Source organism: Ipomoea nil, unplaced genomic scaffold (genome assembly GCF_001879475.1).
Source record: "Ipomoea nil cultivar Tokyo-kokei standard unplaced genomic scaffold, Asagao_1.1 scaffold1576, whole genome shotgun sequence".
NCBI lineage: Eukaryota > Viridiplantae > Streptophyta > Magnoliopsida > Solanales > Convolvulaceae > Ipomoea > Ipomoea nil.
This window is the reverse complement of record NW_017618004.1, coordinates 1,554,847-1,574,640: the sequence shown is the minus strand read 5'-3', so window position 1 is coordinate 1,574,640 and position 19,794 is coordinate 1,554,847. Positions and strand designations below refer to the sequence as shown.

The 19,794-nt window shown below is 34.5% G+C and overlaps 1 protein-coding gene across 2 annotated transcripts; it reads right to left on the bottom strand.

The window, feature by feature from the left end:
- Positions 1-4,176: 4,176 nt before the first annotated feature.
- Positions 4,177-19,794, bottom strand: LOC109190402 (proteasome activator subunit 4). 2 transcript variants are annotated; one of them, XM_019340870.1, is made up of 35 exons: positions 19,419-19,794; positions 18,547-18,649; positions 18,341-18,453; positions 16,787-16,912; positions 16,067-16,168; positions 15,818-15,983; positions 14,951-15,067; positions 14,796-14,863; positions 14,588-14,689; positions 14,289-14,505; positions 13,842-14,075; positions 13,638-13,765; positions 13,364-13,481; positions 13,047-13,265; positions 12,812-12,967; positions 12,481-12,557; positions 12,157-12,365; positions 11,815-12,031; positions 11,635-11,714; positions 11,423-11,540; positions 11,171-11,341; positions 10,379-10,547; positions 10,257-10,300; positions 10,142-10,184; positions 9,910-10,055; positions 9,644-9,738; positions 8,548-9,443; positions 7,093-7,374; positions 6,916-7,011; positions 5,984-6,162; positions 5,787-5,868; positions 5,288-5,412; positions 4,931-5,026; positions 4,512-4,665; positions 4,177-4,409 (listed from the first exon to the last, which is right to left on the bottom strand). In XM_019340870.1, the coding sequence occupies exons 1-35, from the start codon at positions 19,577-19,579 to the stop codon at positions 4,368-4,370; spliced, it is 5,451 nt and encodes a 1,816-aa protein (XP_019196415.1). In that variant the 5' UTR covers positions 19,580-19,794; the 3' UTR covers positions 4,177-4,367. The 2 variants fall into 2 exon arrangements, with proteins under 2 accessions (XP_019196415.1, XP_019196416.1); XM_019340871.1 differs by having other exon boundaries at positions 16,787-16,909; positions 19,419-19,793.

Sequence of the window (19,794 nt, the reverse complement as noted above, 5' to 3'; positions counted from 1 at the left end):
CCTCTTCAAAGGAGGAAATTTTGTCATTCATCCTCAATGAATTTTTTACTTTTTAGGTCCAATCATCAATGCAAGTGAGTTATAGAGTGAGGGTGGTAATGAAACTTGAGTTTTGGGTTAATGTAATCCATGGATAAGTTTTGATTGTAATGTTGAAATAGTAATAAAGGTAAACGAATCTTAGAGACGTTTAAAATGCGCGAGTATATATAGTTGTTATTAAATTGTAGAGTTTCAATCATAATAAACTCACACATTTATAAGTTAGGGATTGTTGTGGCACCAACTCTTTCCATTATTCGAGTGAGTCTATCAAGTTAATCTTGCACAAATAATCGTTCGTCATGCATCCATTCACAATACTTATGTATTTGTTTATTTTGCAAGTTTGCCCAAGGTAAATCTCGTGATTCAATTCAAAGACAAGTTAGAAAATCGTTGCTAGATTTGACCTATGACAAGTTTGGCCTCTATAACTTCGCTAAAAACCCTTTTGATGTAGATAATTCACCTGTGTAGTTTATGTGTACTCTATTGTGTATAGAACATGCATGAACATGTATGAAAATGTAGAGAGAAGATGGAGTATATGAACAAGGAACCAGAGATGTAAGAAAGCAAGGTTCTTTTATTAATGTGTGTTCTTGCAACTCTAGAGAGAGTAGAGAGAATAGTGTATAGAGAGAGAGAGAGAGTGGAGAGGAAAAGCCCTTAACAATGAGGGCTAAGGCCTTATTAGTAGGCCCATGGGTTGACGAGTTTGACTTTGACCCGTTGACCCGAACCGTTTGACCCCAACCCAAATAGGAGCACGGAGCGTATGGAGAGCCTGAACCCGGGGTATATTCCACATCACCTTTCATAGAGTAATTTGGTAAGTTTAAAGTAGCGCAGTCGAAACGGGCCGACAGGTGAGGCTCACCATAGCCCGCCATATGGAGGGGGGGACGGGCTAAAAAGCCCGCCAAATACAGGCCTAAGGGAGGCCAGCTCGGCCCGCCTTAAGCACGCAGGCCTTGGTAGGGGCCCGTCAAATTTAAAAAATTTTAAACTTAAATAAAAAATTAATATAAAAAATGTAATAAATATATACTAAAATAATTCGGATAGTTTAAATATATATTAATCATTTGCAATTTTGTAAACACAATAATAACTAATAAATAATTAAATACATAATGTCCTAATCTATAAGTCAATAACAAATCATTTATACAATGTACTGATTTTTTTGAACTTAATTATATATATTGAATTTTGGTTTACAGTTTACAGGTAACTGTAAATCAAAATTCAAAATTATATATATATATATATATATATATATATATATATATAGTAATGTTAATAATATAATTAAGCTGACAAGACATATTTAATGTTATAAATTTACAATTGTAGCATTTGTTTATTTAAATAATTTTTTAATTATACATTGGCGGGCCCTGCCGCCCTGTCTCGCCAAAGCTCACGGGTTAGGTGGGGGCGGATTAAAAAGTCCGTCAAAATACAAGCCCAAAATATCAAAGCTCGTCCTACCCTTTTCGCGGGGCAGGACGGGCTAAGCCCGTTTTGATGGCTCTAGTTTAAAGGTCCTCTTTATGGTATCAGACAGTTTCCTCATGCTTGATTTGGTAAGTTCAGTACAGTGATTTTAGATATTTAGTCTGATTCGAAACAAGTGGATTACTCTATCTTTAATAGGCATATTTTAAATATAAGTATCTATCTCATTATATATGTCGATTATATTGTTATCATATGTGATAGATATATACCCAATGTTGCAAAAATCGCGACGCTAGGCGGCGGCCAACCGTCTAGAAATTTGGAGGAATCGTCATTCTAGATGGTTGGTCGTCTAGGTGCACTAGGTGCTGAGTAGGTCGTCGTGGACTAGGCAGGAGTTTAACTATTTAAAAAAAAAATTATAAAAAAAAAAATCCGGTGCCTAAAGGGTGCCTAGCGATTTTTTCAACCTTGTATATACTCCAATTAAAGTAACCGGTGTTTTAACATTTTGAAACTAAATGTCTTAATAAATTAAAGTACGTACTTCTTGAAGAGTTGAAGATAAAAGTTACACTAACAAAGAAAGAAATGTCCGTATCATAATGGAAATATGCTACGGATACACTAAAAGAAACAAGTATGCATGATTGTAAACTAATTAATGCACCCATGAATCCCATTTCAATGTTAAACTTCTTCCAACGACAATGAGAGCATCTACCTAATCATGTTATATATTGACTATTAGTGGGTAAATTGATCTACTTGATAATTAGTCATCCTATGTTTCATTTCTACCGAGTATCGCTAGCCAATTCTTAGAATCTCAATGTGAGAGCCATTGAAATGTAGTCACCAAGATCTTGAGATATATTTGTTGGAAAAATAGTAAAAATTAATATTTTAAGTGATCATTTTGAGAAATAATTTTGAGTGGAGTCAAATCTACTTTTAATTTGGGGATCAACTTAGATTTGGATTTTCATGAGATGATGAATTTGATATATTATACATTCAAAATAAATAATGGGTCAATGAAAAATTGAATTTCAAAGTGTACTCATTGAACTAAAAAATGGAGTTTGAAAACTTTTAAGTTGACTTTGTCATACAATAGAAATAGATGTGGGTTTGCACTTGTATAAATACAATCAAACTTGTTAAAGAGTTTGAATTGTATAGCATAGATGTCATGTCTCGAGTAATGCAAATCAAATATCAAAATGAGCTCAAAAAGCTTGAACTCATGTGCACACCAAATGTTCATCCGAAAGCTAAGGTTTTTCACAACTAATTGAGAATATAAAATGCTTATAATCCTTAAAGGTAAACATGTACTTCATGTATCACATTTTACTTATCTTATTTACTATTCATTTGTTAAACTAATTATTTCTTTCTTCATTTATTTTCTTTAGTATTTTTTAATTATGTTTGAATTTAATTTTTTGTGTTTTTAATGTAATTTCTAAATATATAAATTTTATATAATAATACCAAACTTAATATGATGAAAAGTGAATTTTAAAGTAACTTCAGTCAAGCCTGGTTAACTAATAATTAGAGTAAGTTAAAGAATAATAAATAGTTAATGAAATATTTCATTACTAAAGATTACACTGACGGAATGCATAGGTAATTAGAAAAAGTAACTGATATAATAGAGGGTAAAGTAAGAAAAATAATAAAAAATACTAAAATCAAAATAATATGAACCATTCATTTCAACAAACAATTACACCAACATGTTTTTTTTTTTTTAATAGTGGTGAGAGGGAGGGGGATACCCAAGGAACAAACTATTGTTTGTTAAACAAAGTATGAGCTCCATCATTCTCCAGATAGTCTAAGATGCTCTCCGGGGGCTCGAAGAAATCCATCCATTCACATTGATTTTTGATGGCTTCCTTTACACTAATATTTTTTAATTCCCGTTAGAGGTCTAAATTTGGTTGTTATATCAAAATTATCGTCAGAAAGATTATTGGTTATACAAATGTAGACCAGACTAGATTTATTTGGGACAAGAGGTCTACATCAAGGATATTGTGTCCTCATTTTGTGGCAGTTTGATATCTTGGAAGAGCAAAAAGCAAGATATAGTAGAAACTTAATATCATGCAATGACCCTTGAAGCAGGGGAATTGATGCGAGTAAATCATCTCCTTCTGAAACTCCAATTCTGCCAACTTTGTCCTATAAAGTTAGTTTGTGGTAATCAAACAACAATAAACTTTAGATTACCTAGTGTCCATAATGTGATTACAACTTGTGTTTAGATTACCCATAACGTGTTTAGTATTCACAGGATCTATTATTAGTCTTCCAATTCCAATGCCTAGTTTTCTGATCTAATTCTAATTTCAATGTCCTTAGACTTTCAGCCTCCACATAGATACCTATACATTTGTGTAAAGTCACGGTATAATTTATGCAAATTGATTTTTTTCTTACCATACTCATCATCATTTTAATAAATAGGACAATTTTGAGGGATGCCAAATGATAAAATACGCTATATACCCTTACAAAAATCACTCCCTATTAGTCACCACTTGCCACATTATATTGAAGTTAAAAAAAAAAAAAAAAAAAAAACTGGAGCATCATGTAATTACAAAATGTAGTGATAATGGTAGAGATGAGTAGCAGTTTTCATAAAAATTAGACTAAAAAGAATCTGAATTTATGAAGGAAAAGTACAGATATAATCAATTCAATTAAATGATCAACAAAGCATTAAATACAATTTCCTAAATTTGAATGTTTCTCTCTTACAGTAATTCTTTTTGGTCATAATATGAAAATAAAATATTTTAAAAAAACAATAACAATTATAATAACAATACCACATATCAAGCAAAGTACGATGAAGACGAGGATGTATCAGCCAGAACCTGAAGTGAATTGCGAAGTATTGTTAATTTGTAAGTTCCAAAATCAATCCGTCAATAGCATCAAAGGGAGGGAAAAAAAAAAAAAAAAAAAAAAAGATTTACCTCAAGCTGCTCTTCGCTGAAGGAATCTTTTTGTATATTCCATGTGTCCGCATGAGTTCGCCGGAACTCTGCCACTGCTTTTGTAACAGTAGATTTTACAGGGGATGGTTCCGAGACAAATTGAGCCAGTAGAGTTACATGTCCAGGCAACCAACTGAAAAACAAATGGTTCCATTTAAACCAAACATATCTAAAAATATTTTAAATATAAGGTTTAAAAGTCACTTGAAATTAAACTTGTGTTAATTTTATAACATTAATCTAAAAAAAAAAAATTGAAAAATGGAGTGTTAGTAAACAAGTTTTCTAAATAGAAAATAGAGAATGAAAACTGAAAAATTAAAAAACAGAAAACAGTTACGGGTCCGGATGTTTCTTTTGAACTTTGAAATATGTGGCTACATACAATTTGGACATACCTGGGCATGTCATAAGGGACTGATAACACACAAGCTGCCAGAGCAAGTATCTGACCATGTATGGATGCTACAGACTGTCCTGATGATTTCAGGCTTCTGCAAATAGAGAGTGCAATTTTGGATTAAGATAACATGCAAGATCGCCATCACTTTAGAAATATGAAAGTATGCAGTTCAAAGTTAAGATCTTAACACCATCCCTATCTCTTGGAAGAGAACTAGTCAAAGTGATGCTACACAGACCATTCTAATAAATCATGTTCAGGTAGACACTCTGCCATGGTCCATTTAGCAAAGTTGATTTTATGAGAAAGTGAAAAATATACACTCCAAATTAAAATAAAATTAAAATCTGACCTATGCTTCTTTTTCTTCTGAATGATGTTTGCTTGCTCAAATGCTCTAGAGCGGAAGTCAGTGGCAAGATCTTCATCCCCTCCTTTCATGAGGCCAGCCAAAACTGCTGCGGCATGTTCTCGTACCTGAAATTATCACAGTATTAGATTTCATTGAATTCATCATCTAAAACTTTTGTTTGTTGCATGGTCTGGGTCACCATGGCTCAATGGAAAAACTTGTTTGTTTTAAACATTCACAGAATGCTTTATTTTCAATATGGTTGAGTTTGTGTGGCTCTCTTCTGTTACCAGTTAATAAGAAGAATAGGCTGTATTCCACAAGACACACATCTCCTCTCCCCTTCACCCTTTTATACATCACTGCAGCTACATTACCTAAATGATTCAGGTCTAGCAATTCAATTAATAAGGCATGAACCTATTAACATGAGGTGTTTGATGTATTATTATATCTTTGTAACAAAAGATTCAAAGATATGTTGTAATTAATAACTTGCCTCAACTTGGTTGTCTGTGAGTAACCTCTCAACAGTTCCCCAGATTTTTTGTTTCTCCACCTTAGAGAGGACAAAAGTATGCCTGAAAAGAGACAACAAAGCATGTCAGGAATGTTAAATCTCTATCCCAACATCATACCAAAATAAAATATAGAGTAGTTATGGATCCACTGATCTGGTACATGAAACTACTATACCTGTACATGAAACTTCGCAAAAAGGTTAATGTAGCTGATCTGGTACGCCAATTTGGATCACTCGCTGAAGTAAGAATGGCAGATACAGCCTTCTGTAGATGGGATTCCAAGATAAGTCTCCATTTCAGCAATTCAAAAGCTGCTTTGGCCAGAGTGGAAAGATCTTTATTTGATGTTTCCTTCAACAAATCAAACACAAAAGTTTAAGTAAAGCCCAAACTCATCAGTATTGGAGCCACACAAAATAAAATGAATAATGCTAACATATTATAGAAATAGACCTATCAATACAGTTCCATCTATCATAATAGTAGAAACAAATTATTTGGATATAATATAACTAAGAGTCTAAGACAGCACATAATCTATAGCTTTAGACTCCTTATTGCAATTTTCCAGATTTTATCTCAAATCGACTTCTTAGCAGCCCAAAAACCTACCCAATGCCAATGAACTGAAATGGGAAAACCAAATAAAAGGGTCCATGGGCATAGATGTCGAAAATATCTAGCAAGTGAAAATAGCAATGATTTAAAAATTGATGAATGCCTAAAATCTCAGAAGCGTCTTGCTACATAGACTTTGAAATGAAGGCATTTCAACAAATAAATATTTCCATTTGAACAAAATGCATCCAAATGAGATCAACCTTTAGCTTAATTTCATCATCTTGAGGCCAAGGAATTATTTAAAAAGGGGTTAAAAAAAAAGTAGTTCAATCTCCTATCATTTTCATCCCTAAATGGATAAAGGGGCATTATATAATCACATAATCAACTATAAAAGCAATCGACAATCCTAAACATTTGCAAATGCCAAAATAAAAAAGAAAGTTGCAATATGATCCAGAACATTGGATCTTACTATCAAGTTCTTTATGGTCTACTGAACTTCAGTAACATAGGAATTATATAAAGTTCCACTTTACATACCTGTAGAGAGATTACAGGATAGAGCAGACCAACAAGAACATCTAGCAAAACTGAAGACCTTCCCGACTTTAAAGAAGAGATGATGAAATGAAATAACTGCACATAAAACAGAAGTAAATATAAAAAGTGGTTGAAAGAAGAAGAAATATTAATCAAACAGTTTTCTTGAATCTATACCGTCTCCATCCATTTAGCATCATCTTTAGATTGGTCATTTGATGTTCCATTTTCAGAAACCTTATCTGTTGAGTTATCAGCAACATCTGAATGGCTAGACTTCTGGATATTCAACACGAGCTCCGAAGCTCGGTCTATTAAATATTGATCCCAACGCCCTGTCTCCAAGTTTTTGTGCAGGTCACTAATTTGTGTCTCATGGGACTGGACTTGATTACACAACTCATTAAGTCTAATGTTTGAGCATAACACTGAAAGAGTTAAGCCAATTGATTCCCTGACCTGTTAAACACACATTAGCAGCAATTTTTAACCACAATATCAAGAAGCATTACACCACAATGTTGTAGAAGAATTAGCAAGAAAACTATGACCACATAAATCCTGCTCTATTTTACCATTTTTTTAAAAAATTGCACTGTTTCAAAGGAAATAAATTTCCTATGGTCCTAGGGCTTTAACAGCACAAGTGGGATTATACAAACACATAAAATGAAAATTAAATGAGTTGAAGACAATAAACAAATGTGTATATATCCCCTCTAAAGACCTAAACTTTTTCGATATAGTGAAGTCATGCAATTCAATATGATATTGAAGCAAGTAGTGTGAATTTCACTGCCACCTGTCCTTATGGTCATCACTGATCTTATCTTATAGGTTCATAAGTCTGTATGAATATATCTCTATTAAAAATAGAAGCTCCTTCCACAAAAGTAACTACAAAATAATAGTGTTTTTTTAATAGGATTAAACATTGAGGAGTAGAGGACTGAATGCAAGCTTAAAGAAGACAGGTCCAGACTGTGTAGTGAAGGAAGTTGCCTCAACAAGTAAGAAATGCAGCACATTTAAGGACATGAATTCAAGATTAAGTTGGATCAGACACTGCCAGAAGTGTAAAGCTTCTTATGAAGGGAGGAAAGATACTGTGCATATGTAAACAAAACTGATGCAACAAGTACAAAACTCGCATTGGGCAGAGTTACACTGAGGACACTGTTTGAACTTCATCAACCGCTTTGCCTCGGTTGTATGTAAACCACCCCTTCACCCCCTAAAGTGGTAAAGAAGGACTCTTTGGGGTCTAATTTTCTTTCTATCCGACAGTAGAAAAAATAGGAAGGGGTGGTTCTTTCATTGCTTTGACTTTGAGAAGAGAACCATTGGTTTAACCGACAAACTACGTGGGAAATATGAGTTGAGAGGTGCATGATATTATAATTTTCTTAGTAGCATGTGGCCAAGAGCAAAGTGGGAATAAATAATATATATATATATATATATATATATATATATATATATATATATATATATATATGAGGAAACAGAACATGAAGAATAATTATATAGTTCACAACAAAATGCATTGTCTGATTCAAGCCAGGAAAAGAATAAAAGATAATGTGCTTAGATTCCAGATTTTAGCCTATATATGACAGGTAGAATACTTACTTGTGGAGAGGAATGACTCATATTCCCAATCAACTCTTTAAGAAGCTTATTATGAAGCTCTATTTCAGCTACTGGCATTCTAGGCGGGGATAATTCTATTAGCGCAGCTGAAAGAAAAGTATAGCGCTTGGTAATAACAGTAGTACTAACTGCTTCAGGAATAGGGTTCATTAGACAGTCCAAGACTTTCTGCCTTAAAAGAGGAACCTTTGTTCCATATTTTCCCTTTCCAGTAACTGTATAACGAATACAAGCTGCCCACTCTGGTATAGATTCCACAGAAGGTGAATGAATAATATTCTGCAGATGGACCATCAACCAACTATCCCATGCTTCTGAAACACCATAGACATCAGAATGCAGCACACCAGCCAATGCTTCAGCAGCAACACACTGTTTAGTCCTCTCTGTGGCATTTAAATATTCCTCCAGTGCATTTTTTAGAGCCAGTAACACAGGCATGCCGCATTCTTGCATTAACCGTTTAAAGATTCGAGCGAAGCTTGAGTAAAAGGTATCATTTCCCAATAAAGATATCCAGTTAGGGGTACGGGGCCATGATGAAGAAAATTCAAAATAGAATCGAGTGATGGATTTGTCTGCAAAGCTCTGGAATGAAGAATTTCCATGACCTCCTTTGGAAGATGCACCATCTGTATCAATTATATGAATATGAGAAAGACTGTTTAGAGTCTCATTAAAAAACCCTTCTTCTTGGAAGATACTACTTAATGCTCCTTCAAGAGAAGACTTGGTATTTCTGTGTAAATCAGTAGAGAGAACAGTCCGGTCCTCAGACAGTTTGTAAGGTGATTCCTTTAACAGTGTATTTAGAGCAGATATTGCTAGTATTCTTGTCTGTGGCAGTTGACTCTTCAGATTTTTTAAGAAATGACCTGACAATAGTTGAAACACAGCATGTCACATTCGGGAATCTACAGAAAAATTGTATGTACAAGTGACATGCTACTCAATTTCAGGTAGCAAAGTATGAATTTAATCTTGGCATTTTAACAAATAGCATCAGAACGATTCAAAGACAATAACTGTGGGATCTTTCAGTTAAACTTGAGGCCTAAGCACCCTCTTCACTAACCAGCAGTTTCACTGAGAATTTTAGATGATGAGTTTGGGTCATTCCTAGAAGCCATCGCTAATAGAAGCAAAACTCTGTTAGCCATCAGATTATACCTGAAAGTGGAGAAATCTAGTCAGTATTTTCAAGTCATAAATGCCAGCATAAAATTGATTGAGAAAGCAGAATGAAAGCTTGCTCATGCATCATCTACTTGTTACTCATTCTCCAGGCAGAAATTAGTAAGTTACATACACTAAAATAGCCACAAAATAAAGCATCATTACCGCCAGTGCAAGTTGGTGCTTTCAAAACTCATAGAGCCAATCTCAGAAACCAAGACTGCAAAATCGGTCTCATCTGAATGATTGCTTGATGTTCTGAACATATTTCTAGATACTCCAGCAAAATAAATGTTGTACTTGACAAAAAGCTGTTGTTATTTAAGAATATTTGTCATATGTAACATGAAGAAAATGGATAGAAAAGCAAATATTGAACTGTAGAGGAATACCTCACCTCATTGATTGCTTTCTGAGCTTTTAATGACTCATGATGAGAGCTATAAGGAATAAAACAGTTAGATACTAAAGAATCACAATCTAAATGGATGCAGCATCAAAATAATCTTTACCTTGAAAGAATTCCAAGAAGAAATGAAGAAAGTGCCTTTGTATCCTGGATTGACAGACAACAAATTATGTGTCAGCAAATTCACTTTTAAATCTTAATAGATTTAGTCCAGATGATGAATACCGTTGTCAAACATTTAAGAACAGTTTGTGTTGCAAGGACTGCACAAGAACCTAACACTGCATATTCAGGTGAGCTTGGATTCCTCAAATTTTCACTGAGAGTGAGCACACACTTCGGAATAGTAAATGGCCATCTTTTCATCATCTTCAGAAGAGATTTTCCAGCGATTCTGATGACATATGAAATGTAATATATGAGAAACAGAAAATCTTAACAAAAAGAAGAGAAGTTTTCTTCTTCTTTTTTTCCCTGGGTGGGTAAGGTAGGAGGTCAGTGGAGGGGTAATCCGCATTTAACAACAAAAACAATGTAGAACTACATAATGACAACAATAATTAAAAGAACTACTTATTTAAAAAATGAAAAGAACAAATGCTTATAAAAAAAAATGAAAAAAAAAAAGTACTCCGTAGCATTTATAAGATAATGAAATAGACTAAATGATAAGGAAAATGCATAATATGCAAACAAATTTTTTAGGCATATATGTTCATAGCGAATCTTACGTTTCTCATTACATGGCTACAAAACATACTATTTGAATTATTTTCCATCAATAAATAACAATCATGGACAACAGTACACGTCAAAAGTACAACTTTAGAAATATAAGTAACATCGAGCAATATTATCAAACAGAAATTCTCCTAAGAATGATTCTCCAGGAAAATTCTAAAAGATGAAGACTGCAAAAGAGAGAGAAAAAACAAAACAAAAAAACTATAAATAATGCTTTTAGCTCTGCATGTATATATTATCCACCATAAGGTTTATTCAGTAATATAGACTTACGCACGGACTGTTTCATAGCTATGTAAAGAGAGAGTAAGAAGATCATCCATCAAAAGTATCACACGGTCAGATGGAGACAGATTCGCCTTCATCCGGAAAAGATGATATGACGACTGCGAAGCTCTCCAAGTACTATGCATATATGCTTTGTCAATAAGTGCCCATCTAGATCTGCATAAAGAGTACATCAACCCAAATCCTGTGAGTTTGGCCAATCACTCTGTGTCATACAAAGCTATATGGAAATTTTACCTTCTTTTGCCTTTAGAATGAGATGACACAATGAAATTAACTGGAGGTTCTACAATGGCAGCAGATTCCAGTTTCCAGGCCTGTCGGTGATTTGACCACTCATCATATTCTGAACTCCCTATTTGTTTAGTCAAAGTGGAAAAATGGGAAGAAAAAAAAATATTAATTACAAATGAATAGTAAGGAAAACCATTATAAAGAAGTGCACTTACCATAATTTCCTAAAGAATCCATTATACGAATGAGAAGCAATAACAAAATGCTATCGTCAGACTTTTCCTCCAGTAAGTATCTGGCAAGAGTGGAACAATACTAAGATTTAGCATGCTATAACTAAAAGGAAAAAGGAAATAAATAAATAAATAAAAGGAGGGAAAAGGATAGATAAATACAGGCAAGCTGAATGAATAACATCAGTGGCTTTCTCTCGCAGTTCAGCACTGCCAACACATGAACCTGTTGCTCCAGCAATCAAGAAAGGAATATGACCTAGCTCTTCAACCACCCCATTCTTGCAGGATGGCTTAAAATCGGGTAAACATGACAAAACCCCTTGTAATGAAGAATCAATGCGCAGAAGAGTCACTTTCAAGTGCTCTTTCTCATTTCCTGAGTATCAAGTAGCAAACAAACATCAGAGAAAATGACTTTAAATCTTTAATGTCAAAATGCTATGGAGTACAACTGCACATGGATAGGCTATTGTTACTGAAGGGCTTTATTTCAAACCTTACCTGGATCAGAATGGATTTTGGATTTGCATATCCTTGAAAGGTCATCTAAAGCAGAATCGAAATGCAGACTTAACAGTTCATTTGCAAATTGAATCTCTTCCTTACAAGGGAGATGCCACCTGGGGGCCATCCATTGTTTATCATTTGCAAAATCTTTTGTACTGATCCACTCCTCCAATGTTGGGGCAGCCGAATGATGCAAAAGACACCTGATCACCCCAAAATTTTTTAACCATATGAGAAGAGGAACAAGAATCACATGAAATATTTAAAAACAACATGATGATTGTAAACCAATAAATTGACAACTTGAACCAAACATACTTGTATTGATCAATGGGATAATAAAGAACCAGACTTCCAAGGAGAGATCGGAGAACATGATCACCTGCCCCATTAACCTGCCAAAGAAGATTCTTATCGCCAGTATAATAATATCAACTGAAGACCAAGATTGGCATAGGTACAAAGACTAAAATTTTATCTCCTTCATAAAGTATTCAGTTGTAGCTATATACCCGGGGGCTTCTCATGTAAAAGGAGTTCTTTTTTTCTTACAATTTAACTTCATAGATGAAAAATCAGATCATATAAATTTCAACTATTTTCCCATCTTTAAAAAAGAATTTTAAACTGAGCATGGTGAAAACAAAACCTTCCAAGATGGAGAATCAAAGGCACAAGCAATAGCTTCTTTGAACTCGTCTTTGTAGCGAAGAAGTGCAGGGCCTGCATAACTGATTGCTATAGATAATACTTTCAACTGATATTCAATTGCCATTTCAAGAGCTGGAGAGAGTGTGGGTTTTGCCTAGAAAAGAACTAAACAATCAAGAACAGAGTACAAGCAAACCTTGAAGAAAATGACAAAGGCATTAGTAGGAATGAACCTTGCTTAGTTTAGAAGCATCAAAAGTCCCTCTTCCTCCAAACCCTGTAACAGGTGTTCCTTTCAATGACAATAAAGCAGACTCCAACATTGGTTTGACGAGATGAGTAACTGCCTCCTCTGGATTAGGATGAACAGAAGCACAACAAAGCAGTCCAACCTCAGCAATTGCCCCAGGAAGGATATTTGTGGTAACAAATTTGGAAATTTTTTTAAGGGCCTGTTGAATTAAAGTATTAGTTCACAAGAAAAGATTCACATTGACCAAAATCACAATTGTAATACACACACACACATTTCAAATTTCAGAATGGAAACCTGCTTATAAAGTGATCCTGAAAGTCTCCCCATCAATATTTCTAACATGCAGAAATAGTATGGGCCATCCTCAACCAAGAAAGTTCCTGAAGTTGCAGGAGAATGAAGACCTTCATTCCTGCAGCATCATTGAGTATATCAGTATTAACTACATGGAAACTAATTTATATTGAACTTCCAATACATATATCAATATCTCAAATAATTACAATAAGTACAGTAAATAGCAAAGTAGGAAATAATAAAAGGGAAAAGCATCTAGTTCTATACTTACACAACACTGCTAGGTTCCAAATGTTGAAGCAAAGAGAACAAGCGGCAAAAGAACTCATCAAGCCATTCAGAAAAGTGAAATGCTGGCATAAGAGACGACTCATCCACAGCATCTTCCAAAGTAGCCATCTGCAAATGCCAGACAATTGTGTGATATTCATCTGAAAGGATGTTCAGCTGGTATCTCTTAAAGTTCAATACTTACACTGGAAAATAAGGAACCAATAAGTTGCATTGTTGCCAAGGTTTTCGGTGGGTCATTGGCATCCATCCCAAGCAATGCATTTGATAAGGAAATCATCAGAAGGTCAACATATGAACCACCATGATCAACATCATCCAAATCCATGGGGGATGTAGATAAGGCTGTGAGGAACAAAGATCGTGCAGAAAATGCTACTGACATCACAGCACTCTTCAACTGGTGGGTGGCTGTCACCTATTCCAATAATTTTTATACAAATGGAAAAAAAAACAAAAAACAAAAAAAAAAAAAAACAAAAACAAAAACAAAAACAAAACAAAACAAAACGTTAAAAAGATGATCTTCCTTCTCAGCCAAACAGTGTTATTTAACCTTCAAAAATGGAATGAGAATAACTTGAATGAAATAATTGGGCTGATACATCTTAGTGCCTCCAAGAGAACTTACCGTCTCTAAGGCCATATGAAACCGAGATGCTAAAAATGGAAGAACCAAGGATGGCTCCACATATGACAGAATAGAAGTTGCAGCAGCAACTGTTTCTGAAAGATGTTCATTTTTGCTATATTGACCGCGATCAATTAGCCTCAAGATGCTATTGACAAAGGAAGCCCTGTCCACTTGCCCCAGGAAGAGTTCAGACTGTTCACCTTTATCTTTTCTCCTAAACCAAAAGTTTCAATCAAATGGTAGCGGCATGTGCAGCATCAAATTTAGAATTCTTGTCAGGGATACATGATTCTTACTGTTGCTCACGTTGCAATCGTTTCTGAAACGTAGTTACCAAGTAGAACAAAAATCTTTCAAGGGAATATGTCCAGCGGCCACCATTGGAAGGGTGGTAATACCTAAAAAAAAAAAAAAAAAGAAATGATGACATATAGAGACATATATCATTAATAAAAAGCAATTTGACAGAGAAGAGCAGGAGCAATGAAAATTCAGAAAACAAACTGTTCCAAGAGGTTGACCAATTTCTCAAAATACTGTTGTGCTGAACCTCCAGGTCTTAGTAGATAAACCTGCATTGATGTTAATAGAAACAACGAAAGGGTCATTTTGGAAACATGATAATGGAATCCACCTGGGACTTTCTGAGAAAACCTTACAATTGATTTAGCTATGGCCTTTGATGGAGTGATTGTTCTATTTGAGAACAAGAATCTAGTGTTTCTGGGAACATCCACAGAAAATGGATTAGACCCACCCCCATTTGCCACAGGAACCTGTCAATTGAACATAAATTACACAGTATGCATTATGTGATAAAAAAAAAATGTTATCCAGACCTCCTAACAATGGTGTTGGATGCTTAAACTATCTCAAGAATAGGGGAAAGAAGAAGGCCATGATATATAGCCTGCTATGCCTAATCATAGAAGTGCATGACTTCTGATCAAAGAGTGAAAATAAAAAAAAGAATATCAAATTGTAGAAGTCCACATTTTTTAGAATGTTTCAATGCCACAGAATAATTGCTTCCTGCAATTGTCAGAATTTTAAGGAAAAACTACCGCTTACATATTTAGTGTATAGCTTTTGGGATAACTAATGAGGAACAATTTCTATTACTATTCCATCTGTTACAGATGTAGGAAACAATAGAAGCATAATCACATAGTTTATTGTTTCTTAGTTGCCATGGGTAACCAAGCTGTAAAGGATCCTTCTGGGTTCTCTACTATGGTTATAATGAAAGCAAAACCAATCATTTAAACTACCCTATATGGCATACAGAAAAGCCATAAAAATAATAGAAGTAATGCCATGCTTTAGCAAAAAACATAAGCATATACTTTTCCATAAGAACATATTTGAGTACTTCTAAATAGTGACATCAGTGAGAAACATCATATCCATGTAAAACATGAGAATAATACAAACAATTTCACCTCTATTCAGATGTGGAAAATAATTTGATCAACAAAACACCTGCCACTTGGAGTTTAAATTATCTTTGCATGGCATGCACCTACCTCAAACATATTCAAGTATCTGTTGAAAAAATTTGACAAGAATGTTTCCCAATCAATATTGTTGTAGTTCTTTATGACACGAGCTGTAACAGAAGCCCATTGGCTGTTCCAAAACTGGGAATTTGGTATAGAATCCCAGTGGTCTAGGCATGATCTAATCCAATCACTGTCATGAATTCAAAATAAAATTAATTGATTGAAGCATGCAGGGCAAAGAGAAATATCATTTGAAAAACACTAGTATCTTACTCAGAGAAGAAGTCTTCATTGTCCATGTTTGTTGGTAGGAATAATCGTACAAAACCAGAACCTTCAAAAGCCGAGTTATGCCATGGATTTTCCAATAGGAATCTGCAAATTAGATTCATCAATGAAGTGAAGCAAAATCATTGCAGTATTAAGCAGTGACCTATTGCATTTGAGATATGCATATCATAATGCAGAATAGTCACTAGATAGTATTACAGGTGAATAAATTAAGAGGAAAACATGAAATAACTCCTAAAAGAAGAAGAAACAAACATCTTAGATTTATTGGGGAAAAAATATGCATAAAAAAATGAGAAACTATGTGCTAGTAAGGCAGGATAACTGCATCTTGAACAGTACTCCCCCCCCCCCCCTCCCCTTTTTTACACTTTTAATAGCCTTGAATTATACATCAGTCCATTGTATAATAGTCCACTCATATCTAATGGTTTTACAAAACCTAACACACACACACACACTTGCATAATATATGTTACACACATATGATTATACGAGCTGGGAACTTAGTCTTCTTAAATAAGTCTATCTAGAGCTGCATAATGCTATAAAGAATGTCATCACACCTCATATTTGTCTATTTTCTCCTGATGACATTTGAAAAATAGCATATTCTTAAGATATATTACAATACAGTCACTAGATTATCTACAGATAATGAAAAATAAAAATAGGGTTTGAATGTGGGCATAATGGAGTTACCTGAATTCAGACCATATCTCAAATGCAGAACCAGGAGGGAAGAACCGTCGGGAGGATCGAACAAGTGAAGTAACTGCCTCAAAATGCCGCTGTCTCAATCTCCATCCTTCTGGGCCAGTATTCCTACTTCAGATATACAAACTCAACCTCTCAACTTATATTTTAAGGATAAATTGGACCAGAAAAGTTAAGACATACTCTCAACAGATTGGATTCACTGCAAAATTAACCAAGTGCAATTGCCAAAAAGAAATCAAAATAGAATACCTAAACATTTAAATTAATCACAGTATCTGTCAAGTTTTTGCTTGAGGCTAGACTATAGTTTGTGTAATCTCCCTGCAGTTTTTGGCTTCTGTTGTTTCTTTGTTAAAGATTGCTGATTCAACCCATACAAAAACGAAAGGAAAATTTAAGGACCTAGTTTTCTGTTTTCCATTTTCCAGCTTCAATTTTCTAAAAATTTTCAAGTTTTCATTTCCACTGGAAACTATAAAACATGTTCAAATTCAACTATTTTCCAATTTTTAAACTACAAATATTTAAAATCTAATTGTTTCTTCATAAAAAAATGCATATGCCAGTGGTGGTGGTGGGAGAATGTAATGGGGGTTTGGGTAGAAAAATAGTGGTGGGTAAATTAAACAGGGATGATAATGAATATATTTGTGGTGGTGAATAGGTACATAGGCAGTCGTGGGTGCATGCAGCTAGAGGTGGAATACATAAGTGGTATCTAAGTAGGCAGATAGCAATAGGTAGAAGAAAGCAATTATCGTAGTAGAGGTAGTGGTGGTGTTGATGGTGAGAGGTAGGTAGTTGATGTTGGGGTCTTGGGGATAGCCGGATAGGTAAGTAATGGCAGATGGGTGGGTGAAGGTAGGGATAAAAGATAAGTAAAGTGGAAACTCATAAGTAACGATAATGGTGATTACAAGTAATGATAATGGTGATTACAAGTAATGATATGTATATGTTCGTATTTGGACATCATTTACACACACACAAAGAGTATTCTTCAAATTCATTTGTTAAGTTGGAAAATGGTATTTTTCATTTTTTAATTTGAAAAATAGTTGACTTTTGAACAAAACACTCTATTTTTTATTTTTATAAGAAAAAAAAAAACTGAAAAATTATCTAGTTACTAAACAAATCTCAAGGCATGTTCAGTAAACAGAAAATTTTGGAAAACAGTGAACACACAGAGAATGTGTTCATGTTTTTTTTCCTCCAAAGTGGAAAACTCTCTCTTGTTTTCTAATTTTCCAGAAAACAACTATTTTTTTTCAAAATGGAAAACACGAATGCACAATACTTTTTAAAAAATTTCACCCATGTTGTATTCTTCCTCCATGAAACCATGGAACAAGTTGGCAGAACCCAATGGTTTCAAACAGATTTGTATTTGGCACCAATATCATTGGACTTCCCAATTTCCCATTCAAATTAGTAAAATGGACTTACTTGATGTCACAATTTTAAGCCTCACTACAACTAATGTGACGGCCTAGGGCCTTTGGAAGAAAGAATTATTGTGTATACGTAACTTGCCTTGTGAAGTGGGTGTGGACCAGAGTATCGTAGAATGGGCGCCACTGGACCTTCAAATTCAACTTCTTTCTGTATTTATTTAATATCCTTACCAAGAGATTTCCCCATCTAACCTGATCAAAGCCAAATGAACTGCCATCATAAGTAAAGAGACAGGTAGATTTACAGCTGCAGAAATGCAGGGTAATTTTGGAAAGAAACAACACCTGAGCATAAAGTTTATTTTCAGATACTCGGAACAATTCCAACCCAAATTCGATAAGACCTTTCACATCTTCCATGTACAGTTCACTTCTTGCCTTTATGAAGCTGCAGATAGAAGAGACAAAATTTCAGTATGTGATATACACCCATTTCTATAAGGAGTTCCATAAAAAGTGTACCAGATACCAAACATAAATGAAACCAAATTTCCATGTATAGTTAATCATCTTCAATGCAGTCAAAAGAATTAACTTCCTCTGCTTACTCTCATAAACCTATGAAATATGTGTGTGTTATTTTGCAATTACACATTTGTTCAAATGTAACTTTAAAAACCACTATCCTTAAAAATCATTGAAATGCCTTCCACTTCCTTAACCCGGATTAAAACACAATAAGATGAAAATTCTATTTCTCCTACAAACCTACAACATAACTTTACTATAAACAGTCTTTCTATACACACTAATCAAGCAAATTTACCTACATAAAACCTCCAACCACAATACACACATTTGCAATAGCAGTTATATAATTTCTTTGTAATTTGTCTCCACACTTAAGTGCAAAAAAAAAAATACTCACTCACTTAAAAACATCAAAGCCATATAAGATGCATGAACTTGCTGCATAAGCATTTGCAACACATACACACTCATAAACAACACTAATTTCACTCACTTCAACAATTCAAAAGCCTCTCCAACTTAAAAACCAAAACAACGACAATAACTGTTGTATTAAAGTTCACGAACTGAAATTAAGTGTTTAAACAGTTTGATGACAGCCTAAGAGCAAGCAATTCCGTACCAATCAATCAAACACGGATATAATTAAACACGAAGAATTCAGGAAAAATTAGAGCTAAGCTTACAGGTCGAGAACAGATATCCATTTCAGCGTAGCATAAACCGAATCCGGATCGTCCAGTTTATAGGCTTCCTTGGCTGACTTCACCACTCCGGCGAACGCGTCCTTCTCTTTCACCGCCTGCTCCGCCACAGGCGGCGGCAACCAAGCGTTATACAGATGCATTCCTGATTTCAGCTTTCTATCTCTGCGATTCAACGAAAACCCCTGTCTGGAATGTGAATTATGCAGCAGTGGCAGCCCCTATACATAAACACTATATATATAGTGTGTGTCCCAAGTGTTGCATTTCTTTTTTGACAAGAAAAAAAGTTGAATCGGAGGTTGACGGGTAACCGGGGCGGGCGGTAGGTAATGGAGCTCTGCTTAATTAATTTTTT